The sequence below is a fragment of the Gallus gallus genome, chromosome 1 (genome assembly GCF_016699485.2).
Source record: "Gallus gallus isolate bGalGal1 chromosome 1, bGalGal1.mat.broiler.GRCg7b, whole genome shotgun sequence".
Classification (NCBI taxonomy): Eukaryota; Metazoa; Chordata; class Aves; order Galliformes; family Phasianidae; genus Gallus; species Gallus gallus.
This window is the reverse complement of record NC_052532.1, coordinates 50,831,859-50,855,857: the sequence shown is the minus strand read 5'-3', so window position 1 is coordinate 50,855,857 and position 23,999 is coordinate 50,831,859. Positions and strand designations below refer to the sequence as shown.

Below are 23,999 nucleotides of genomic sequence, written 5' to 3'. Positions count from 1 at the left end.
CAATGGAGAGCCAAGGCTGGGGCAGCCCTCAGGTCATGGGCACAGCACAGAGCCGTGGCACTGCTAGAAGGCAGCAAGCAAGGCTGCAGGCTTCGGCTTAAGCCGCCCAAGGAATTCAGGTCTGTATGAGAGGGCGTCGGGCAAACCTGCATGCCTGTATGTAGTATGGCAGCTGGAAAATAAGGATTGGGTATGAGAATACCCAAAGAACAGCTGCAGCAATGATGCTCTCACCTCACTGCATCTCGTTCTCACCTGCCAACACACCAACCACCCAACCACCTCTCAGTAGTTTTGATATAATTTATTTGTCTTGGTCTTTCTTCTTTCTTTGCATAGGCATAAATTACAATCTGTTGATTAAAAAATACAATGAACAAAACAGTGCAGCATTGGCAGCAGGCTACAGCATTAAGTACATCTCCTGCCTGTAACAGTCCATTGGCGCAGGGCGGGTCTCTAACACTGCCATGGGGCAAACAGAGAGAGAGGGGAGCGGAGTAAAGAGCAGATCTCCAGCCCCGTGGTTATGGCATTTCCTCCAGCAGATGGACAGCCCTAATGCAGAGGAGAGCTGCATCTCCACTCTGTTCCTCGTTCAAATAAACACAGGACAGGTCTGGGTGCTCAGCAGCGTCACCGCTCGCAGGCAGCTGCAACCAAGCTTAAAATAACTCAGGCTGCGGATGCCAAAAGTTGAAGCTCTATGCTCAATATAGGAGCAAATCTATTTCTCTCCGCCGTACCCTGGCTGCGGGGCTGCTTTCCCCCAGCAGCGGGGCCTCCCAGTCCCAAACAGCCATTTTAAGTGATTGGAGATGGGGACAGCATCGCCCCGATCCCCCGGGGCTGACAGCTCTGTGCCCTTCTCTCTCTGCCCCTCACCCTCTCCCAGAGCAGGGATCAGTGCTCAGCGCCTGGGAGGATGAAGCCAGCATCCTACAGGGCACAAACACGACACGCAAGCCCTGCAGCTTATATTATTATTTGCCAACTAAACGCAAGACAAACGTGGTGGTTAGAAACACTACCCCAGAGCGTAAGCTGAGCTGTAAACTGAGGCTGGGGGAGGGGGGGGTCTGTGGGGCTCAGCGAGCCTGCTCCCCCCACGGCCCACCCCACAAACCAGATGGGAGAAACGGTACCCAGGACAACAGCTCCCAGCAGCAGCTGCCTCTATACACGTGTGCCAATGGGAAAGTGAGCTCGGAGGATGTCCTGCTGGCACCGGGTGCGGGGCCCTGTCCCCCAGCCCAGCTCTGCTCCTCTTACGGCAGCTTATCCTACAGTGTGCGCATCCTTGTGCCAAGCGAAGCTCTAAGCCCCACCGCCAGGCGAAGCCGCTCGCTCCAGTGGTATCACGTCACAGCCCCACCTCCACGGAAGTAGAAATTGCATGGAAAAAGTATTTCCGTTGTTAATACAAAAAAAAAATTAAATCCCCCGACCCCCCAATTGGAAAACAGTCCCACCCCTTAAAAAAAATAAAACCAACCAACCAACAGAGCAAACCCAAACAGGGAAGCAGGCGAGGTTTGAAGGTAGCATCCTCAAGCTTAGCGAGCAGGACGGGCGGCCCCAGGCATGGGGAACCCGAGCATCACTGGGACCTAACACAGCTGCTGGGCCAAGTGCACGGACCCCAGCCCAGGAGTGGCTTTGCAGCCCCCACCTGCCACGTTTCTCCCCTCCTGCTGCCCCCAAACCTTTACTTTTACAATACTCGATTTAATACTGCCTTACGTCCCCTCTGCCTGCCCAGCATCGAAGGGTTTGAGGTCCTTAAGATCTTGAGAAACACGGAGGGGAGCACCACGCTGCCCCAGTGCATCACGGAGTTCCCTCCATCCCAGCTGTGGGAAGGTTATATGTGCCACCGGAAAGGGGACGGCGCAGCCCCAAGAGAAGAAATGAGCTTCAGAAGGCAGAAGTGTCCGAAACGCACCGAGAGCCACCCGCGCGGGATGGCCTCGCCTCACCCCCCTGCAGGCAAAAAGTCCTCTCCTCCGCAAGCAGCAGCGCAGGCGAAGGGCAGTGCAGCCTCCCACATCCCAGGATAGCCCATCTGGCTGTGGGGGGGTCAGAGCGCCGGCTCCCCGTGCACGCGGAAGCGGTAGATGCAGGTGTACTCGGGGTGGCCCCAGTTGCTCAGCACGCGCAGCTCCACCAGCTGGAAGGCGCCCACGTCGTCACCCTTGGAGACAGGAGAGATGTGTCACAGAACCACGGGATGGTTGGGTCGGAGGGGATCTCTGGGTCTGGCAGAGCGCTCGGGGTCATGCCCAGGTGGGTGTTGGAGATCTCCATGGAGAAGATATGTGGGAATGGGCAGGCAAGATGGCCTCCCAATGAAAGGCTCAAGGTGGACATCAGCCCCCGCCCCACTTCACAGGCTGAAGGCTCTGAGGACAGAGGGACCCCACGACCTCCCCGCATCCAACACCATCACCCGACTTCCTTCCCATGGCGAGCACTCCAAAACCACCACCGTGCCTCACCTTGATGTAGAATGTTTGGATGGGGTCACCATCCTGGTTGTAGGTGAAGCGCCCCAGGAGAAGGCCCTCCTCCTCTCGCTCCTCTTTCAGGCCCTACGGGGAACAGAAAAGAAGAGACGGGGATGATCAGGATGGGGAATGGGGGCCATGAAGGCGCATCCCACCCTCCAGCCTCCCACTACAACCCTACTCACGTAGACGGTGAAGTCCTTCGGGGCACTGGGGATAGTTCCCTGGGGTGACAGTGCTTTGGGGACGTGTTCCAGTGTCACAGCTGTGGGGCGGATGAGGCTGGACAGGCGGATGACAGCAAAGCCCTGGGAGCCACGGAAGGCCCAGCAGTTCCCGGGGTTGACGTCTGGCTACGCGCACAGAAAAGGAATGCCAGCTCTTAGGTAGCAGCAGCAACATTATCACCATCAGCACCGTTTTTCCTCCTATTAATGCCAGCCCAACCACTGCGCCCAGCGTGAGCTCTGCATCAGCCCGGGGAACTCAACCCACTCTCAGTGCCCACCTGCAGGATGACACGTGGAGACTGCGAGTGGTACCACAGAGGGATCCCGAACAGGCTCAGCAGTGCTGTCTTTGTCTCATAGGTTTCAGAGCAGCGGGTGTTGATGACGCTGGCCCCTGGCACAGGGAGAGGAGCACAAGGGTAAAGCAGAGTGCCAGCACTCCCTGGCTTTCACCCCCAGCTCACCCCCCTGCCACCTACCTGCTGACTCCAGGGCGTAGTCGACCATCCCTACCCGGTCCTCACTGTAGCGTTTCAATGCTTGGTCCACGATGAGGTGCACTTGCTGTGGGGGTCAAGAGGGGCCCGATCACAGCCATGGGGTCCTGTCCCCGCCTCCAGCCCACGGGGTCAGGGCCCTTCTCACGGGACAGGCAGTGATGAATCACTGCGGCAAAAAGGAGCAGGCGTGCGCTCGGCTGCAAAGCCTCATTAGAGGCTGCTAAAAATACCCGGGACAAGAAGTGCTGTGCAAGGAAGGGGCAGTGCCTGGGCTGGCTCGGCTCACCCTTCCCACTGCTGATGGATGAGGAGGGGGACATGGACCAGGCCCGAGGCCACACGGTGCCCCCAGAGCTGATCCTAAAGGCTCAGTGTCCCAGTGTCACCACGTGCACAGAGCCCGTACAGGGTGAGGGGATCGCCTCCCTCCCTCCGCAGGGAGCTGCCAACAAATATTTCCAAAGCAAACAGGCTCATTTTTTCCTCCGCTGTCATCCCTGCTGTAACATTCTGCCCCAAATGACTCAGCAGCGCTGCTGGGGACAGGGCAAACAAGGTGGCCCTGGTTGTTTGCAAGCTCCATGGAATCCCCCCCCATGTCCCCAGGGCTCGGCCACCACTCACCTCTTCTGTCACCCCTCCAGCTCCCCCCTGCCGCAGGGCCACACCAATGCTGTCCCGTGCTGCCAGCCCACGCTCCTCCCGCATTTGGGCAAGGATCCGGAGCTCCAGGGCACGCAGCTCCGCCTGTAAGTCCTCCCGCTGGAGGAGCAGTCCAGCCGTGCCGGTGTCCTGCCGGGGCTGTGCCAGGAAACGGCTGATCCATGCTGGCATCTGCGCTTCCACCTGCAAGTGTGGCACGGGGCTCAGCTGTAGGGCAGGGACCCACACCTCCGCCTCAAACGGGGCCCCAGGTGGGGGTGAGGGCCCCTACAACTGGGGACGTCCTGGACTTACATCTGCTCGTGTTGCCTTGATCTGCTCCAGCACAGCCTCCAGGTGCTTGCCCATGGCCTCCTGGTCTGAGCGCAGCCCTGCCAGCTCCCTCCTCAGTGCTGACACCTCCTGCTGCAGCTCACCCGTCGCCCGCTGCCAGCTGCCCTGCAGCTCCTCCTGCACCGACCTGTGCCACCACCACAATGAGAGAAACGCCACCAAGCACCACCACGTGCCCCAAAACGCCAGGCCGAGGCCTACCCCACCCTAAGCTCCAGCCCTGCAGTGGGCTTTCTCCCCCCACCGAGCACCATTACCTCTGCCATTCCCTGCTCAGCTCCTGCAGCCGGGCCTCCATCTCCTGCCAGCAAAAAGGCACAAGAATCCACATAAGAGCTGCCCACCAGCCCCAAGGACCCCCATGGGGTGCACACCCCTCACCTGCGAGGCCTGCGCCATCTTCCCCAGCCGTTTGTCCATGTCGGCCTGCAGCTGAGTCCGCAGGGCGTCCAGCTCACCCTGCGGGGCAAGGACGATGTGAGGACATCAGAACCCATCCCATCACATCCCCACACCTGTACCACCCTGCTCCTCTCACCTGGAGGTGCCCGGTCACGTCGCTGCGCAGCCGCTCCTCCATGCCTGCCTGGCGGCGGCCCAGCAGCCCATCCAGCAGGCCCAGCACGTCTCCCGTCGGTGGGGGCTCACCCCCGGCCACCCCCAGCTCCCAGCGTGACACCGCAGCCTCCAGTGCCTCAAAACGCTTCTCCAGGGCCTGGAAGCGGGCCAGGAGCTGCTGCTTTCCCCGCAGTCCCTGTGATGGGAGAGAGAGTGCTATGCAGCCCTCCTGGGCCTTGTGGGACTACGCGGGCGGCTGTGCCCCATTACTGCTTTCCCCTCCCTCCATCTTTGGGATGTACCAAAACTTCAGGGGCTGCACCCACGGGCACAAGGGCTCCCTTGGGTGCCTGGCCCCAGCTATCCCGCCCCAAAGGCAACCGGTTTGTACCTGGTCCAGTGCAGTCATGTCCCGCACCCCGGGCATGTCGGAGGAGGAGAGGCGTCCCACTCCCCACCATGAGAAGACGGGGAAGCTGTGTGCCGACAGGCCGTATGGGTACAGGTACCATGCTCCTGGGCACACAGGGGACGAGATGGTTTAACAGTGAGATGGTGATGGAGGACAGGAGCCACAAGCACTGAGCTCACCGTCATCCCATCCCGGGTACAGCACGGGGACGATGGCTCTCCAGCCCCGTACCACACTGGGATGAGGGGGTAGTAGGTGGGCTCACCGTAGGTGACTGCAGCAAGGAGCAGGAGGAGCAGCAGCCACCACAGGGACTTCTTCAGCCGTGGGTAGCGCCTGCAGAGTGGGGAAGAAAGAGGGCTACGGGCTGCATCCCGCAGTGGTGGGATGCTCATAGGGCTGCAGTGCCACTCACCTGGACAGGGGGACACGCTGTAGCTGGGGAGACCTTCCAGTGACGTGGTGCCAGGCGGTGGCTATACAGGACAGGAGCCATCCCACAAATCGGGCTGGGGGAGGACAAGCAGGTTCAGGGGGACCCCAGGATATCCCCTCTGCCTCCAAGGCTGCTCTCTGGAGGAAGACAACCCATGCATGCAACATCCCCTTCCCTCCCTGCCTCAGATTTGCAAGATGTGGAAGACACCAACCACTTTGTGGTCAACAGCGAGCTGGCATGCAAGCAAAGCAGCCCCGTAGGACAACAAACCTCCACATGGGCGTGGGAGAAGTTTGCAGAGGAGAGAAACCCCTTCCTCCTCAGGCCCTCACTCACCTGGTGCAGTGAACACCTGCCAGAGGAAGGAGCCAACCCTGGAGGCGGCGGTCCTCAGCCCTGACCCCGAGCTGCTGTGGGCAGAGTAGAGCTGACCTGGAGGGAGGTAAGGACAACATGTAACAGCTTTGAGTTGCGCCAGGGGAGGTTCAGGTTGGATAGTAGGGAAAACTTCTCAGGAAGAGCGGTGCTGCAGTGGCACAGCTGCACAGGGAGGTGGTGCAGTCACCGTCCCTGGAGGTGTTCCAGAGCCGTGTGGATGTGGCACTGAGGACGTGGTCAGGGGGCATGGTGGGGATGGGCTGGCGGTTGGACCGGATGATTTTAGAGCTATTTTCCAACCTTAATGATTCTATGAGTCTATGTGAGGCAAGGCAACAGGACACGGGATGGAACCCACATCCCTGGGCTCGGTATAGAGGCTGGGACTCGGCGGTCCCATGGAGGTGTCCCCAGCATCCCACCACGGCGTTCCTACCTGCATAGTCGTCTTCCGAGGAGTACCCGGAGGAGGAGGCGTACGTATCGTAAGTTCGGCTCTCCAGCAGCCCGTTGACTTTGCTGGACTCCGTGTCCCCTGTATCCCTTCTCCTCCTGCTGGAGAGCTCCCTGCCTGCTTACCCACCCCCCAAAAAAACCCCATAGAAACAGCTCAGGAAACGGCCACCCCAAAACGACTGGGACGCCCCGAGGGCTTGGGGTGACGGACGCCACGGGAGGGCGGGCTCACCCCAGTAAGTGCCGCCATCCAGGGCGTCATCCAGCGCGGCCAGCCCCCGGCTGCCCCCCAGGTAGGACTCGCTCACCAAAGACTCGCTGTAGTAGGACGTCTGAGTGCTGGGGCCGGGCGACGGCCGCTTGGTGCCGCTTGATTTCCTCCTCGCCGCCGTCCTGCCGGGGAGGTGGGAGGGGAGGGGGAGGTGGGACGAGAACCAGCCGGTCGGCGGCACATAGAGGGGCCACGGCTACGAGCGCTGCGGGGCTGGGTGGATGCTCGGCGCGGCGCAACCGCCGCTTTGCGAAAGCCCGAAAGGTGGGGAGCCCCCGGCCCCGCTTCCGCTTGCACCGCTGCGGTTTTCCGGCACGGCTCTCGCAGCGCTTCCCTCCCTCCCTCCCTCCCGCCATTGGGCCCAAAGCTGCTAAAAGCCTGAGCCCCCCCCCCTTCTCCATCCCCCCCCCCCCGCGGCCCTGCGGTAGCCCCGAACCTGGCGGTGCTCTCCTTGAAGGGCAGCTGCGGGCCGCCCAGCAGGGAGCTGCTGCCGTCCTCATCCTCTGCGTAGAGGCGCGAGGTGACGAGGCGCTGGCTGCGGCGCGACATGGCGGGGGGACGGCGGCTCACCTGGGGGGGACACGGGGGGTACGGCGTCATGGGGGGATGGGAGGGGGGCAGCCGCGCTCGGGGACACCCCTAAGCCCCCCCGTGCTGAGGGACGCGTAAGGCCGACCCGAGCGCACCCAGGGGCACCTGTTCGCCGGGCGGTGACAGCTGCGCTGTCCCTTTATGGCCCCCCCCCACGCGGGTCCACGCAGCCCCACGACCGAGACGCGAGCGGGACTCCTCCCACCCCACCCAGTACCCCCACGCCCCAAGACCTCTTCGCTCCCGGGACCCCACGACACCCAGGACCCCCCATTCTTCCCCCGGTACCCACCGCGGAGCCGAGGACAGCCGCGGAGCAGAAGCAGCAGCAGCAGCGCGCCACCGCCCGCTCCCCACGCCGCTCCTCTCCCTTTTGTTTTTCAAGACACGGCCCCCCCCCGCTCCTCCTCCTCCTCCTTCCCCCCCCTCCTCCCCCGCCGGCTCCCGCCCCGCCCCAATGCTCCGCCCCGGCAGCTCCGGGTGGGAGGGGGGGGTCCCGCGAGGCGCAGCGCTGCGCTCGGAGCGTCCCCGTGTGCAGCGCACACAGCGCGCCTTTGTCTGCTCTTTTTTTTCTCTCTCCCCCCCCCTCCCCCCCCCCTTTTCTTTTAAGTCCTTGGCTTTTTTGTCCCTTCTTTCTTTGTATTTTTTTTTCTCCTCTCCTTCCAGCCCATTAATTCTAACCTCAGTCTCCCCGTGCCGTTCCCAGGCCCCGTTGCCCGCTGCCTTCCCCCCTTCCCGTAGCTCATTAGCGACCAGTTCGCCCAATTTGCCGCTTCCTGCACCGTGTCCTGGGGACACCTCGTGCCCCGCCGCCACCCCGGGGACCCGTCCCCGCCGCTCATCCCCGCCGTGGGGCACGAAGCCCCCGTCCCACAGCACCTGTCCCGGCTGACGCAAACCCACCGCGGATTAACCCCGGCCAGGATTAGGGGATAAGCCGGGCGCCGGGCGCTATATATGGTGCCGGGCCCGCTGTGGATCTCAGAGCCACCTCTGCGGGAGGGACGCGGCGCCCGCTGGGGTTTTTGTGTGGGTGTGGGAAGAGCGTGGGCAGGGATGAGCATCGCGGGTTGGGTGAGCCGCGTGGAAGCTCACCAACGGCCCCATTAACAGCAGGCTGCAGGCTGGGGAAAGGCTGGAGACGGACTGACTTTGCAGGAAAAGGGATCGACTTTTTGCATAGGACAAGGGGGAACGGCTTTAAACTAAAAGACAGGAGGTATAGGTTAAGTCCTGGGTGGAAATACATTACTCAGAGGGAGGCAAGGCATTGGCACAGCTGCCCAGAGAGCTGTGGGTGCCCCATCCCTGGAGGTTCAAGGCCAGTTGGATGGGGCCCTGGGCAGCCTGAGCTGCTGGATGGCAGCCCTGCCCACGGCACGGGGTGGAACTGGGTGGGCTTTGAGGTCCCTTCCATAACCACCAGTTCTGTGATTCTATGAGAATTCCTTCTCTCATTATAAAAGGATTTGGAGGGATGGCCATGCCAGCATGCCGCGTGAAACTGGGACTGGAAAAACAGCCCTGCTGGCCGGGATCCCAAATCATGTTTTCTCCACGAGGCCGACCTATTTATTTAAATAACGCGCGCACCCGCCCGTCTCCCCTTGCATCATCCAAGTGCCAAAATGCAACACCACACACTCAGAGCTCTTCCCAGGGTGGCAAATGCCACCACACCACATCACCATCCCCGTGTCACAGCCACGGCCCTATGTCGTCCACCAGCACCTGGTGGGGCTGTGCTGCCGTGGCCAGGCAGCGTCCCACAGCCGCCAGCACCTTGCCCAGGCGCCGGTCCAGTGCCTGCAGATGGGGCTCGGCCAGGATGGGTGCCAGGTGGTCAGCGGCCAGCGCTTCCCGCAGCAGCTCGCTCAGGCGGTAGGGCTCGGTGGCCAGCAGCCGCAGCCGCAGGTAGGTGGACTTCTTGATGCTGCCGAAGAGGAGGAGAGAGCTCGGCATCAGGGTGGGTTTTCCCCGAGTGGGTGGCGGGGGCCGCTTACCTGCAGCACTGCTGGAGAGGGGCCAGGATGGACATCTCGTCGCGGGAGTGCGTGCCGAAGCTGCGGGAGAAACCCAAGGGTTGGCATCGGGGCATGCGTAGCATCACCCTGCACTGGCTCTCATTTTGACTCTTGGCATCCCTCAGCCCCAGCTCTGTCCATTTAGGGTGGTTGGGTGCTCCCCTCTGTCCTACCCGCGGCCATTGTCCAGGTGAAGCAAAAAGGTGTCGTTCCCAAATTTCTCAAAGGTCTCATAGTGGTGTCGGTCCATGTTGCCTGAAAGGGTGAGGAGAGGATGGCAGCAGTGAGATGCTGGCATGGGTATCCGCATGGCCCCAACTCCTGCGCAATGTCATCCTGTGCTGAGTTTTGGCAGGAGACAAGCACCCTAACGTTGTCGTGGTACAGGGCAAAGCAGCCTCACTCATGTCCCTGTTCATTGCAGGAGAGTTGGACTAGATGACCTTTAAGGGTCCTTTCCAACTCAAACAATTCTATGACTCAGTGTATGCAACACGCCACCAGTTCTCCAGCCCCCAACATGCCATTGGGTGGGGACCAGGCCGTGGGGACAAGCAGGCAGAGTGCCCTCATGGTGCGAAGCCTGACCATTGCCTTTCCCATCAGCTACTGGGAAGTGAGGAAAAACTGGAGGGATGCACTTACCCATGAGGAAATCAAGCACTGCCATGTCAATGAGGTCAAGGAGGCGATGACCACTGTCATAGGGCGGCGTCCGGCGCACCTGGCTGCAGTAGTTGGGATCCAGCTCCCACCTACAGTCAAAGGATGGACAGTGGGTTCATGAGAGCGACCACAGGGCCACCTGGGCAGCCCTCCCGTGCCCCTCGAGTCCCCTTGTGTCCCCCCACGTCCCAGCTCACTCAGCCTTCTTGCTCTTGTGGTAGGAGCGGCGCCAGGGGCTGCGCCAGGAGCGGCGCTTGGCCAGGGCTTTGTCGGGCAGCAGGGCTGCCATGGAGCCCTCCAGCTGGTCCGGCTTGCCGCACAGAGCGTGCTCGGTGGAGCAGTAGTAGGAGCACTCCCCGTAGAAGCAGACGTTGCCCGCTGGCATGGGGGACAAAGCACAGGCTGATGACTGAACAGGAACCAGATGAAGCTACTCACCATGCCACATGCATAAAGCATTAGCATGGTGACTCCTCTTGAGAACCACCTCCATGGATGGGGACGCGGTGGCAGCTGGAGTCATCCCCAGATGGGTGCCTGCCCTTGTGTGAGAGCCAAAGGTTGGCAAGAGCTCACCTGGGGAGATGAAGAAAGTCCTGGCCAGTTTCTTGTCGGTCGTGATGTCCCGGATCTCCTTTGTTATATTCACCAAGCGACCAGAAACCGGTGGGATGCGTCGGAAATCCAGGATCCTAAACCACAAAACTCAGCACAACTTCTTGCCAATGGATCCTAGTATTTTTTTGCACCCAGTTACTACAAGCACCATGAGATGCAGGTGTCCTTGCAATGGAGGAGGAAGAGGTGGCTGAAGGAGCCGTTTCTTGGCCAGGGTTGGATACAAGGTTTGCTGTGAGGCTGCAGGCCTCAGAGGGAAGATTTTTGGCTGTCTTTCCCACCAAACACAGGGCAGCCCCCCCAGGGCTGAGGCCCCTTTTTGGGTGCGGGCCACACGAGAACTCACCTGTCCAGGTGAAAGGCTGCAATCTCCGCATTGTGCCGCTCAAAGTCTGAGAAGTAGAAGAAGTCAGCGGGGGTCTCTTGGTTCCTGCTCTGCCTGAGAAGATTTGAGGAGGGCAGGGATGATGGCCAAAGAATGGATCACCTCCTGCTTGTTCCCAAACCACCCCTTGTGCTGTGTCCCTGCTGCCATCTGAGACACGACCAGGCACAGGTGTACCCCGCTGCGTGGTGTGGCCCCGAATCCCACCGGGATGAGGGCTGGGAAGTGGCCCTCATGGATCATCTTCTCCTTCTCACCACTGGAGGTCACTACCCCACCACAAGCTGCACCAAGCTTGCTGCCAGCAGTAGGGGAAGGGGCCTCCAGCATTGGGGCTGAAGCCAAGCTCTACTCACTTCATGGGTTTGAAGAGGGCCTGCCCGTAGTTTGAGAATGTCATGATGAGCTTCAACTGGGTACCGCCAGACTTCTGCACTGCAAGGGGGCACACGAGGGTGACTGGGGCTGGTGGGGAGGCCAATGGGATAGGGGCATGGGCAGGGATGAGTACCCGAGCTGACAATCTTCATGGTGGCCAGGTCCTGCAGGAGGGTGGGCATCAGGGGGTCCCTGCGCGGGTACAGCTCGTAGCGGTTGATGCCGATGTGGAACTTGAGCCAGGCGGGGTAGGTGTCGTAGGCTGTCTTCCCTGTCGGGAGGACCATCTCGGCTTTACTGCTGCTGACCCTGCAGCCCAACAGCCACCACCACCCCAACAACAACAACATTTAGTTGGGATGGGGTCTTGTACCCAGGCCCTTCCTGGGAAGAGCCAGCACAAGGCCTGGCTGGTGGCAGAAGCCCCTGGGGCAGGTCCCCTTGGCAGCTGATGGCCACCCTTGCATCCCCCAGAGAAAGTCCCCCATGGTCTCCCAGCTGGGCCTTCATTTCCAGCTGATCGCACCCCAGGGGATCAGATCCCAGGTATGCAATCAGCTGTGCACAGTTAAAGGGGCACACAAAACGTCCATAAAAGAATGCTTCCCGGCAGCATCCTGAGCTCCCACCTGCAACTGGCTCCCCCTGGCCTCCCTGTGGGATGAATTTGGGTTATCTAGTCCCCTCATCTCAGTATTTTCACCTCTGGAAGGTGTGCTTTCCATAAGGAATCTGCTGCGTATTACCCGTGGTATCTCCATTAATATCTTCCCTTCTAATTAGAGGTTAGTAGTGCAGGGACAAAAATAGGCACCCAGCAGTTGTGAGCTCACCACCCAGCAAAGCCTAAAGAGGTTAGAAAGTGCCCTGAGAAACACGGGACTGCCATGGTCTCGTGTCGAGAGCCAGCTGACATTTGGGGTTTTGCATTTCCAACATGAGGTGGGTGAGAGAGGGGGATCAAACTGGTCAGAAGTCTGGAGTGGGGAGTGCCCATAAATTTATAGGGAGAGCCCAGTGCTGGGTAAGGAGAGGAGGAGATGACCTAGAAGATATCATACATAACAGTGTGAATAATTCAGGCCTCCCCTTGGACTTCACCATGTGCCACATGGGCAGGAGGCTCCCTGCAGCTCCCCAGGGCAGCAGCCTGGAAATGGGGCTGATATAAGATCTGAGGCACTGGGGCCATCCAGGTGGGATGCTGAGCCAAGCAAGGGAAGAATTTGTTTGCTCCCTGCCGTTCGTCCCCTCAAGCACTTCCACACACCCCCCCAGACCAGCCCGCTCCTCACCATTCATCGCTCCTACTGCTCCGTAGGCTGAACTTTTCCATGGGGTTGGCGATGAACAGCTTGTCTTTGTCCTTCACCTCCGGCAACGGGATATTATAAAGGGGATGCTCAAAGAGCGCAGCTAGCTTGGATCCCTTGGCCCACGCTGGACCGACATCTCCATGCCGGTGCTGGATCCCCACGTCCCCATCCTTTCCCTTTGGCCCTGCTCCCTGCGGCTGGGAGCTTTTCTCCAGGGAACCATTGCTGCCACTGAAGTCCTGGAGGATGCGCAGGCTCAGCTTTTCGGGGCTGGCCAGCAAAGGGCTGCCTGTGGAGGTACCCGAGGCTTTTGGTTCTTTTGCATCAGAGCTGCAGGGCCTGCGAGTCGCGGGGAGAGCCAAGTCCATCGTTACATGCAGCAGGAGGGCCAGGAGCAGCAGCAGGAGGAGGAGGACTTTAAACTTCCTTTGGACAAGTGTCTGCAGCTGGAGCCGCATCCTTCCTTGCCGAGGGGCAGGCACCCACACGGGGCAAAGAGAGTCAGTGCATCCACTGCCCCGTCTCTCCTCTGGGCAGAAATCGGGGAGAGCTGTCCTGCATCTAAAACATCGCAGCAAAAAGCAGAGCTGCGGGAAGACCCTGGTGGCAGGACGGAGAGAGGGGTAGGAGCTGCAGCGGGATTTATAAGGGACGAGCTAGCAGTGCCAAGGTTAGCATGAAAAGGGCAAGTTCCAAATCAATAGCTGCAGGTGGGTCGGGGACGGAGATGGTCACAGATAACGTGTGCACTGGCAATCAAACAGGTGCCCTGCACTGTCGCATCTCTCTGGGCTTCTCCCTGCCCAGCTCCCATTGCTTCCACTCCTTGTTTGCACACTTCTGCCCCATTCCCCAGCTCCATCCTATCTGCTGCATTCCCACCATGCTTATGTCCACACACTCATCATCCAGTTTTGCTCCCACCGCTCAGTCAGGGCGATATTACCACCTCTCCATCTATTCAAGGATGCTTGTATGCAACTGCCCATCGGTGGGTAAAACAAATGGGATAAAACAGCAGCTGGAGCAGTTTCGCCCTTTTTAATCTCCCAAAGGATGCAGAGGACACGTGAAATCCCATACATCACGCTGTCCCCTTGCTGCAGGCAGGCAGATGAGGAGCAGGGCTGGAGACCTCCCCCCGTGCCACAGCCCCGCGTTACCCTCTCACTCGTGCTGCTCTCCACACCAGCCCCATGCTGGCTCCGTCCAGCCCACGCGGGCAGCAGGAATATGGTGTTCCTGGCTCTCCGTGTCCCCGCGGCACAACAGTTGCTTGGAAACCGCCTCCAGCTGACATCTCCAGCAGCCCCAGATCCAGCCAGCACCGCGTTTCCTTCCCTTTGCCACGCGCAAACAGCGTGGCCAACAGGAGCAGAGCTTCCCGCAGGGCTGGCGAGCTGCAAGCCATGCAGAAGGAGCCGGGCAGAGGGGAGCAGATGGCTTCCCCGGGGAAGGGAACACGGCGTCTTGCACCGGGAGCTTTGCTGGATCCGGTCTGGATGCATGTTTTGGAAAGAAGGCGCCTAGGAGGGGCTGTGGCTGGAACACAGGATCGTTAGGTCATTGCTTAGTGGGGAAAAAAAAGCCAATAAAAACATGTGCTAACTACTTGCATCAAAGGAGCTGGGCTCAGCTCTGGGAGAGGGGCCATGGATTCCTTTATTCCAAAGCCAGCTCTGGGAGAGCAAAGGGAGAGGGAGACCCCCTGCTCCTTCCAGTGGCCCAGCATCAGCTCCAAACTTGGCTTGGAGGGAGGTAGGGTGACAAAGGCATCCTTCGCACATCCTAGAGCCAGACCGAGACAGGTTTGCGATGTAGGTAACTCCCTCCTGCTGAGCTCCCAGGGCTGCTGCATGCATGGGGACACCAGCATAGAGCCTGCAGCCTTTTCTCCCCACTACGGGTTGAAGCCGTCCTTCTGACCAGGAGATCTGTCCCCATGCTACGGTAAATCATAATCCTCCCCGCTCCCCAACTCTAATTTAGCATCAAATTGGAAAGTAGAGGAAGGGGGAATAGGTGGGGTGCTCTCCACTCTTAGCACTTCAATGCTGGCATTAAATATTAACCAAAAGATTTTTCAGCGAGCCAGACGCGAGCCTACAGCAACAGGGAAGAGCTGGGGAGCTTCAAAGCCTGCCCTGATTGCCTGACAGCACATCAGTGCACCTCGTTGCCATGACATCATCACAGAGAAGCGATTGAATTTGCACCTCTTTCCTCCATTTTTCCAGCTTCTTCACCCCTTCGCAGCAGGGCCCGGTCACCTTTGGGATGGAGGAGGAGCCCCACGCCCAAGGACACTTCCACTGCTGGCACAGAGCGCGGGCTCCCCGCCACGCAGGCCGACAGCCGATAACGATGTTCCCCATCTCTCCTCGGCAGGGAGGGATGAAGTCATGAGCACAGCCCTCCGAGCCGCTACCGCTGCACACTGGCTTGCTGGGATGGACGGATAGAAAGGGTCATTCTGACTGGCACCGATGTATCACCCTGAGCTTTTCATCTCCTTTTCCACATCTGACTCACTTCGATGCTCTGATGGCAACAGCAGCGACACCCAGGTGGCAAGACACAATAGGGAGGGGAAAAAAACAACAGTTAGACATCCAGTGCCAACCTCCCCAGATTTCTGCTACAAAATCTAAAGGTAAAAACCTCCTGCAAGAGATGACAGTTTTAGAGTCAAAAGCAGTTTTAGGCTCCAAAGCATCAGTGGCGGAGCGGTTACTTGCAGGATAACATGGAACAACAAGGGACCATCTCCAATCCATGAGCCTTACTGCCCTGTGAATTGCAGGCGTGCCCCAAAGCGCTCTAGTTCCATAGCAAAAGCCCCAAACTGTGCTCTAGTCCCACAGCAAAAGGAGGGTGGGAGTTTCTTGTAGCACACAGGAGCCAGTGCAGCATGACTCAACTTGCAACAAGCAGGAAAGCTGATCCTACCAAATAGTTGCTTGGGGGCCTTGACGCACACAGCTGAATTTCGGCAAGTTGAGATTTATGCTTTCACATATAACAGGCATTCAAAAATGGGGTGGCTTTTTGTGGTATGTTCTTGTGGGAGAGCTGTTACCCTTGGAAACAAAAATAGCGTGGCACTCTCCTATGAGCCACCTTGCACTTGCTTACCTTGGGGGAGTTGCAGCGTGAGAGCTGACTTGCTGCAAATTCACACCTAGCTCACCTCGATTTGTTTGCGTGCTCATGCTCTGAGGATGTTGGGGACCGGTCAGCGTTTGCCTATTGCAGATGCAGGTCATGGAGACATTAGCTTTGGTCAGCTGGTGGCCAAACTGATAACAGGCTGGTAGCAAGGCCAAGAGATTGCATGCTGAGATAAGCGGCTCCCTCACCCTACGATCATCTGCAGGTCAGCACGACCCTACAGAGATGCCCATGACCAGCCCGTCCGTGGACATGCACACAGCAGTTAATTATTCATTAGTGTGAAAGAAGGACAATTAAGGAGACTATGGTATGGCTGAAGGTATCATTATGCTCCAGCGAGCACAGGGCATTCCAATGACGGTGGCTTTACCTTTTCCTCTGGATGTACATCCAGACATAAGACATAAGGGAGGTGGAAAGTCTTGGAACAGAAAACCAGCTTTTCCACCTGCCAGCTGCAGCAAGTGCCAGTCAACAGTGCTATTTTCATTTAAAGTCAGCCAGCTGGAGTGAGACAGAGTAATCACACCATCAGGAAGCTCACAGGGTTTAGAATCTTCCAGACAGCACAACGATCCTGGCACCTGGCAGATAATGGTACCAGTTATGTGTCCTCCCCACTACTTTACAAGTCCCTTCCACTTGATCAGTACAGAATTACGTGACAGGCTGTGGGGCCCAGCCAGTACAGACGGTGCAAAATTGAAATTATTTCTAGTGGTCTTATATTACTCCAATTCCTGCCTTGCAGAAGAGCTCCTGACATGCTGAAATGGCAGAAAGACATCCCTAACATCACGCTGAGATCCAGAGAAGGAACTAAGGGAAACGGAAAACCCCTCCACATTTGATCCACGGCAGGCCCTAATGCAGAAAAGTCCTTTGGAATTGAACTACAGGCTCGAGTACGGCCTCTCATAAAACATGAGCTGCCAGTGGCACTGCTGGTGGCTTTCTCAGAGGGAAGTCTGAAAAATCATAGAAGCCACAGATGCCAGATCCCAAAGGTCAGAGCAGATGCATGCTGGCTGGGCAGAGGACGCAGGTATGCTCCCTTGATGCTAGTCCCACAGAGGACCTGGGCCAGCAGCACCATGGACCTTGCAACCTTGCACAGCAGGCTTGCAGCAACAAAGGAATTGAATGGGAAGGATGAGAGCGCTTCTCTGCTCCCTTGGAGTCACCCAGGAAGGAAGCAGGGTGGATCCCCGCCATCAGCTGTTGCCTGAGCTACATCATTCCTTGCTTACTTCCATGTTTCCTGAACTACTTTTCTTTTTCGTCCTCCACGCTGGGTTTTTACTTTAGAACACAGAAAAGGACAATTTACTATTTTTTTTATTGTAAAAAACACAGTTCCCCAGATTTATATAAATAAGCCATATACGTAACATACAATTACGTTCATTCCATCCTCCAACACTGACAGCTTTAAAAGAAGAAACAGGCTAAAAAAGCAAGTCCAAAAGGACGTTAGGTTTCTGATGACCAAGTGATATCTCACACGGCACCTCCTTCCCCTACCAGCCTCCGAACAAGATGCTGAAAGTACACAGCACTTGCAACACCCCCAGGAACTGACAGGGAGGCATTCAAGCTGTACGAAGAGTTCTCACCCACTCCCCAGGCATCGACAGCCGCCTGTGTTTCAATGCCATCTCAGCGTGCAGTGGGTGAGAAAGGAGGGGGTAGCTTGCATAGCAGCCTCCTACATCCAGGCAGCTCAGCTGTCCTCCCAAATCAAGCAGAAAAGGGTAAAACAAGCCTAATTCCCCGCAGCTAACACCTCCACGGACAACCCAACGGGACACCCTTGACACAGCCAGTTCTGTGTGGTCATTTAGAAGAGAGGAAGGTGGTGCTGTTAAGAGGGAGGAAAGAGGCACTGGTCAGAAGCGTACCACACACAGCTGGGGAGGCAGAGAAGAGAGAACACAATGCATAACAAGTGGGAGGAGAAAACACAGAACTAGATAGCACCTTTTCTCTTCCTCTTCCCCCTTGTAGTGCTGCTGCATGGCGTGTCATGAGATTACCTCTTCAACCACCTCCTTTTTGTTTAGGCTCAAACACCAAGGAGAGAGCCACAGACAGGTCAGAAATCCCATGAGCGAGGACAGACTTAGCAAGTTATACACACACACACCCCAAATATATGCATCCCATGGAACCGTTACATCAGTACGGAAAGAAATCTCGACGTCTTAACTATTAAAAATAAAGCCCCACCTCCACATTGTACAAAATCTGTGAAGGAAGAAATCTCCTGTATGCAGCGAGTCTGGGACCCAGCCAGATGTCAGGAGCACTTCCAGACACACACGGCCAGGCTGCCACCAAAGAACATGTACAGCAGATTCTTCACCTCATGAGTGATCTCAAAGCCAAACCCTTCCCCAATCACCACGTGCCAGGAGGACCCAAATTTCTTGTCCATCATCTCTTTGATCATCTTGGCAGCACTCTGGAGAATGAAGAAAAGCGTAGGGTGAGACACAGCAAGCAGCAAGTCTGCACGCAAACATCCCCCTCCTATTCCTCTCTAATAAAGTACTCAAGCCACAGGCAACAGGTACAGCAGCTGTGCTGAGCAAACTGCAAGCTCCTCAGGGCTGTGCCAAAGGGTAAAGCAGCTTGCTGTTTGCAGCAGCCTCCAACACAGCAGCTAGGAGAAATTAAACACCTACATCTAGCAAGCATTTTCCTCATCCACACAGTTTGAGAGAAGCGAGAGCTCTGTTTTTGATGGTGGTGGTGGAGTTACCCTGGGCACACTGAGCATGGTAGGAGATTCAGGTCACTAAGCTGCAGCTATTTTTACGTGAGTCCATTTATATATATATATATTTTTTTTTTTTCCCAGCTAATTACCAAAACAATGAAAGTAGGCTGACTTTTAGAAGGCTTCCTTCTCTAAGATCACACCCTGTTAGGTCTAGAAAAGGAGAACGGAAGATTCTGCAGTGATACTTGGTGTCTCAGGCACGAGGAGACAGAAGGAATCTCCTGCTCTGTAGCTTTGCCTCGCTCCAGCACAGAGCTCCTCTAGCACAAGCAATCTGTGCCCTGCCCATTGTGCAAGTGTGTCCTCATTCGTCTTTTTATCTCAAAGATGAGGGCAATTTTTCAAAAGACTGTAACTCCTCCATCGCATCCCATCTACGTGTTCTCAGTAATTTCATTCAAGAGGCTGAAAGCTGACAGGGAAGACTGAACAGACTGTACCTAAAGGTTCGAAGAGCTTAATTCGTTCGTTTCCAAAATAAGAGTCTCCTCCCTGCCCTGATGGGGATGATCTTGTTCAACACTGACAAATGGACCCACAGTTTGGGACAGGCCCCTCTCCACACAGTTCTGACACAGGCCCTCAGGACAGCCAGGGCATTTTATGAACAGAGAGGAAGCTCACAGGGAAGGAAGGAGATAAGGTTTGTGAGGCGGCATCACTCTGTGACTCATCTTTGCTTCCTGCATGAAAGCAAACAGCTAGTACAGATCTCACTCACAAAAGCAACTACATCTGAGATCTAGCCAAGCTGTCTCTTTCTGCCCTTGCTCAGTACAGAAACTGAGTAATCTGTCATTATGTGATTCTACTGTGCCCTGCAGCTCCAGCTCTGCTCCTGCAGATTCCTTGAGCTGCAGCAATGGAAGTTTGGCCTGATGGATTCAGCTCATACCTCATTGTTCGTGGCATATTTCTCACACGCCGTGACACACAGCTCCATGGCCTCTACGCGCATCTCCTCCGGCATGTCTGTGTGCTGCAAAGAGCAAACAAGAAAGAGGAACTGAGCAAAAAATAAAGCCTAGACAGAAGACAACAGCAAACAGCCCTTATGTTGCCCACGCTGTCACAGAGCCTAGGCTGCTGGCACGGACACACGGCAGCTACTCCACGTGACGTTCAGTGTTAGCTTAAAGCAGAACATCATCAGCGATACAGGCTTGTCAGAACACCAAACATTTGAATGATTAATATAGAAATGGCTTATTGCTTTACTGTCTGCCCATTCTTCCCTTGGTCCCAGTCCATGCAGAATTGTTCTCTTCCAAACTTTAAGACTAGCATAAAGTAAGCATAGCTTAAAGGAGGAGATAAATACCGTTGTCAGTTTTTAAGTGCTAAGATGAAGAGAAAGACAGCACTGCTTCAACCGTCCTTAATTCTGGCTATAAGCATAACAGAGTCTAAATTACACAGTCTTTTCCACTATCTGGCTGGCTAAGATGGTTTATTCCTGCTCCTCTAAACAGCATAAAAACAAGTTGTATCTAGCAACAGTGAGCAGAGGGCTCCAAAGGCAGCACGTGTAGTACATTAGATGATTGCTTTGTGCCACACTCCCCTGGCTGACTCATTTCCTTGCCTGATGGACAGACAGAAGAAATGGTGGTGACTGAAATCCCTGTAGGGAACCGCTAGGGTACAAGTTCTCACAGCAGCTATCAGTGGGAGAAATCTCGTTTTGGAAGGTGGGGAAGAACAAAGGTAGCACTGCATATCTGTAACACTGGTAAACACGCAGCTCATTTTCCTTCTTACCCTAATCAGCGGAAAGCTGTGCAGTCTCTTATAATCAGCTTCCTCCTTCTTCCCCTCCCCAGTGTCGGCCATGGTCTTTCCCCAGTGACCCCGGGAAGGGGCAGGGGGCCGGGATGGAGCTCAGCAAGGCACTGCAGTGCAGATGGCTCAGGGAGCGTGGCTCTGAGGACCAGCACAAGGGGAAGCTTCTTGGCCCAAAGGACACTGCTTAAACGGAAACAAACAAACAGATAGGAGACGAGAAGAAAGCTCTGCATTAAAATGGAAGGCGAAAACTATTACAAGAATGCCGTCCCTACCTCCACTTACTCACTGTATCACAGGAATTTCTTCGCACATCCTGCAATCAGAGCGCTCTCACAGCACATTAATGCAAACAAGCTTTAAAAATGTATCATTTTCCATAAGGCAGACTTGAGGATGGCAGCATTTCCCAGAAGCATGAGCCCAGTCTGAGGGACGTGCCAAGTCAGGGCAACGCTTCCCACAAGCGATGAGAGGGCACCGACCATTACGTCTGGTACACCACGAAGTGCACGTGTACTTGAGGAACGGGATTAGCATACAGATCTGGGCAGAGCGTTCAACAGGAACATCTCAGTCTGCTTTGGGGCGCTATTCTCACCCCCCAGGCATTCGGCAGCTGAGGATTCCCGGATAGGAAAGCACCGGGCCGCTGTTCCAGGCCAATCAGCCAACCACAGCCCGGGCACGGCAGCCCGGCCAGCTCGGAGCATCCCACTGCGGCCTCCCCCGGCTCTCTCGCTCACAGTGAGGTGCCCCCCCTCCCCGCCCAGAGGAAGCAGGGGCGTCACACGGCGCTGTCTTCACGCCGCCACCCTGGCACGCTGCACTTCCACGGGGCAGGGAGGTGGCCTGGGGGCAGCCTGGCTGCGGTGGCTCGGGAAAGCACGCCACAGCCCCGGCCGTGGGGCTCCGGAGCCCAAAGAGCAGCCCCCGGAAGGAGGAAAAGAGGGCCAGGAGCGGAGCGCGGCCTCACCTACACCGCCGCCACCGCCGCGGCCCGCACCGGTTGCTAAGGAAGAACCCCGGCTGTCTTAGCAACCGCCGCCGGAAGCCCCGCCTCCCCCTCGCCCATTGGCTGCCAGCGCGCCGCCCGGCTCACCCTATTGGCGGCGGGGGCTTGGGGCCGCGCGGCGGTGGGGTGTCCGCGGCGTGCCTGTGCTGTGCCACCGCCTGGGGGTGGGGGCGGCGAGCGGCTGCACTGGGGGGCGTCGTTGACGGGAGGGCCGTGGTGCCTTCGGGACGTGGTTCCGCCTTTAGTTTTAAGTAGAATCACAGAATCGTTTAGGTCGGAAATACATAAATCACCCAGTCCAACCGCCAGTCCACCCCCACCATCCCCACTGACCACATCCTCAGTGCCACATCCACACGGCTCTGGAACACCTCCAGGGACGGTGACTGCACCACCTCCCTGTGCAGCTGTGCCACTGCAGCACCGCTCTTCCTGAGAGGAGATGTTTCTTCCTGTCCAACCTGAACCCCTCCTGGTGCAACATGAGGCCATTCCTTCTTGTCCTATCACTGTTACCTTGTAGCAGAGGCCGACTCCCACCTCACCGCAACATCCTTTCAGGTCATTGTAGAGAGTGATGAGGTCTCCCCTGAGCTCCCCCAGCCTGAACAACCCCAGTTCCCTCAGCCACTCCCCATCAGAGCTGTGCTCCAGACCCCTCACAGCTCCGCTGCCCTTCTCTGGACACACTCCAGGGCCTCCATGTCTTTCTTGCAGTGAGGGGCCCAGAACTGAACACAGCACTCGAGGTGCAGCCTCACCAGAGCTGAGTACAGAGGGACGGTCACCTCCCTGCCCCTGCTGGCTGCTCTATTGCTGATACAAACCAGGATGCCATTGGCCTTTTAGGCCACCTGGGCACACTGCTGGCTCATGTTCAGCTTTTCATCCCCCAGCACCCCCATGTCCTTCTCTGCAGAGCTACTCTCAACAATTTCTTCTCCCAGTCCGTATTCTTATTGTGGGATTGCTCTGACCCAGATGCAGCACCTTGCATTTGGCCTTGTAGAACCTCATTAGGTTCTCATGGGCCCGAAATCTCAATCTGAAATTAAGACAGCTGAAGGAAAATCCAGCTCTGAGATCACACTTTCTACTCCCAGGCCACCAAGTGTGATGCCTGGGTCTCCATCAGGGCACATCCTTGTCACACAGGACAGGTCCAGGGCCAGATTGTTCACACGGTGTCCCGTTGGTGTGTACGTGAAACGTCCTGCCAGCAGCTGCAGGGTGAAGGCAGCCCCACTCACCCAACACCCATCCATCCAAGCAGAGCCCAGGGCTGTTGTTTCCCTGACAGCGCTGGGAGGACAATGCTGCAGTGATCATTTCTCTTCCCTTTGCCTTCACCGCCGCCGGTGACAGAAACCGAACGCTGCCTCCTGTCCCCTCGCTCCACGACAGCCACAGCCTTCCTGCAGTCGGGGCCGATTCCTTCTCCTTTTTCTCCTTTGCAGGCATGGGCCTCTTGCAACGAGGCATTAAAACCATCGAGAGAAAGATAAAAGCCGGGAGATCATCCTTTGTGTGTGTGTGTGTGAGCAAAGGAGATAATTAGGAGCAGAATCTCTGGGAAGAAGATCTTTCCATCATTACTCTATCTCCAGGCAGCTACTCTAATCTCTCTGGGGATACAGCGCTTTCAAGCACCGTATTCTTTCTGTGCTTTTTTTAATGCTTTAATCCCTGTGTAGTTCACCCACTTTTGCTGGGAAGCAGCGAGTCGGCGCGAGCTCTGTCTGAGGCTGTGTTGTATGCGAGCGTGTGCGTGATGTTGCCTGCAATTAACTGTGCTTTGGTTTTGATCAGTGTGGGCCCAGGGTTGGGGGGAGGGAACGTTCCCCATGGGAAAGCCTGGCACTGTTCAGCAAAGCCTGAATTCACACCTCTGGGCTGGGAAAACAACAACGTGCCACTGATGCACGGCAGCATCAGGTTGCATTGCAGTGCCCATCATTGGCTGGGAAATGGGGACACAGGCAGCGATGGTTAGACACACCACGGCACAGCCCTGCTGGAGCATCCTGTGGAGCCTTCCTGCCTGCGGGAGGACGTGGAGGCAATTAGAGCAGCCCCCCATCGGTAGGACAAAGTGGGCTCATCGTGGTGGCACCTACTGGGACACATGCAGCCCGGCTCCCAGCTTGGGAATTACGGTGTTTCCTCCTCAAGCCTTGTAATTAATGGCTTCAGACCCTCATAATTAATAGCGTCAGCATCCCATATGTCTTTGTTTCAATCCCTCTTTTAGGAAGAGGTGCCGGGCCGCAGCACACTCTCAGCACAGCTGTAACACCTCTCCTTCATTAACCCTCCCCAGAATCATCTCATTTTCCCTTGTCTCCGTGCACAAAGCATTGTTTTCCAGCCAGCTGCCCTCAGAGAGACACGGCTCTTTTCCTCAGTGGCTCTGCTTAATTTAGAAGCCGGCGGCATCTGTAAGCCATTGCAATTATTCTTTGCAACCCCATCGATTTTTTCACCTCCTGCCATCTCCTCGACCAGCCGCCCTCCT

General features: G+C 56.9%; 3 protein-coding genes and 1 long non-coding RNA gene across 18 annotated transcripts; 1 reads left to right on the top strand and 3 right to left on the bottom strand.

The window, feature by feature from the left end:
• Positions 1 to 289: 289 nt before the first annotated feature.
• Positions 290 to 8,344, bottom strand: SUN2 (Sad1 and UNC84 domain containing 2). 5 transcript variants are annotated; one of them, XM_015288630.4, is made up of 18 exons: positions 8,218 to 8,344; positions 7,184 to 7,317; positions 6,709 to 6,869; positions 6,457 to 6,591; positions 5,979 to 6,074; positions 5,619 to 5,712; positions 5,469 to 5,539; positions 5,183 to 5,307; positions 4,772 to 4,987; positions 4,615 to 4,692; positions 4,491 to 4,534; positions 4,195 to 4,360; positions 3,862 to 4,083; positions 3,217 to 3,301; positions 3,016 to 3,131; positions 2,693 to 2,860; positions 2,499 to 2,591; positions 290 to 2,194 (listed from the first exon to the last, which is right to left on the bottom strand). In XM_015288630.4, the coding sequence occupies exons 2-18, from the start codon at positions 7,294 to 7,296 to the stop codon at positions 2,081 to 2,083; spliced, it is 2,097 nt and encodes a 698-aa protein (XP_015144116.3). In that variant the 5' UTR covers positions 7,297 to 7,317; positions 8,218 to 8,344; the 3' UTR covers positions 290 to 2,080. The 5 variants fall into 5 exon arrangements, 4 of the variants coding, with proteins under 4 accessions (XP_015144116.3, XP_040525102.1, XP_040525101.1 ...); XM_040669168.2 differs by having other exon boundaries at positions 8,242 to 8,344; XM_040669167.2 differs by lacking the exon at positions 8,218 to 8,344 and adding an exon at positions 7,631 to 7,693.
• Positions 6,691 to 18,028, top strand: LOC112533465. 2 transcript variants are annotated; one of them, XR_006932721.1, is made up of 2 exons: positions 6,691 to 6,769; positions 14,963 to 18,028. It is a non-coding gene; the product is annotated as an uncharacterized LOC112533465 (long non-coding RNA). The 2 variants fall into 2 exon arrangements; XR_006932720.1 differs by lacking the exon at positions 6,691 to 6,769 and adding an exon at positions 6,892 to 7,011.
• Positions 8,883 to 13,342, bottom strand: FAM20CL (family with sequence similarity 20, member C-like). Of its 2 annotated transcripts, XM_025155308.3 has the most exons (10): positions 12,705 to 13,342; positions 11,543 to 11,718; positions 11,388 to 11,466; positions 10,993 to 11,085; positions 10,605 to 10,720; positions 10,226 to 10,406; positions 10,008 to 10,117; positions 9,536 to 9,617; positions 9,342 to 9,401; positions 8,883 to 9,271 (listed from the first exon to the last, which is right to left on the bottom strand). In XM_025155308.3, exons 1-10 carry the CDS (start codon positions 13,181 to 13,183, stop codon positions 9,037 to 9,039), a joined length of 1,611 nt encoding a protein of 536 aa, XP_025011076.2. In that variant the 5' UTR covers positions 13,184 to 13,342; the 3' UTR covers positions 8,883 to 9,036. The 2 variants fall into 2 exon arrangements, with proteins under 2 accessions (XP_025011076.2, XP_015144145.3); XM_015288659.4 differs by lacking the exon at positions 10,226 to 10,406 and having other exon boundaries at positions 8,883 to 9,401.
• DNAL4 (dynein axonemal light chain 4) lies at positions 17,220 to 21,476 on the bottom strand. Of its 9 annotated transcripts, none has more exons than XM_046938948.1 (5): positions 21,446 to 21,476; positions 20,745 to 20,785; positions 20,446 to 20,652; positions 19,580 to 19,663; positions 17,220 to 18,363 (listed from the first exon to the last, which is right to left on the bottom strand). In XM_046938948.1, exons 3-5 carry the CDS (start codon positions 20,515 to 20,517, stop codon positions 18,199 to 18,201), a joined length of 321 nt encoding a protein of 106 aa, XP_046794904.1. In that variant the 5' UTR covers positions 20,518 to 20,652; positions 20,745 to 20,785; positions 21,446 to 21,476; the 3' UTR covers positions 17,220 to 18,198. The 9 variants fall into 9 exon arrangements, with proteins under 9 accessions (XP_046794904.1, XP_040552584.1, XP_046794902.1 ...); XM_040696650.2 differs by having other exon boundaries at positions 20,446 to 20,649; XM_046938946.1 differs by having other exon boundaries at positions 20,446 to 20,649; positions 20,755 to 20,785.
• Positions 21,477 to 23,999: the final 2,523 nt, after the last annotated feature.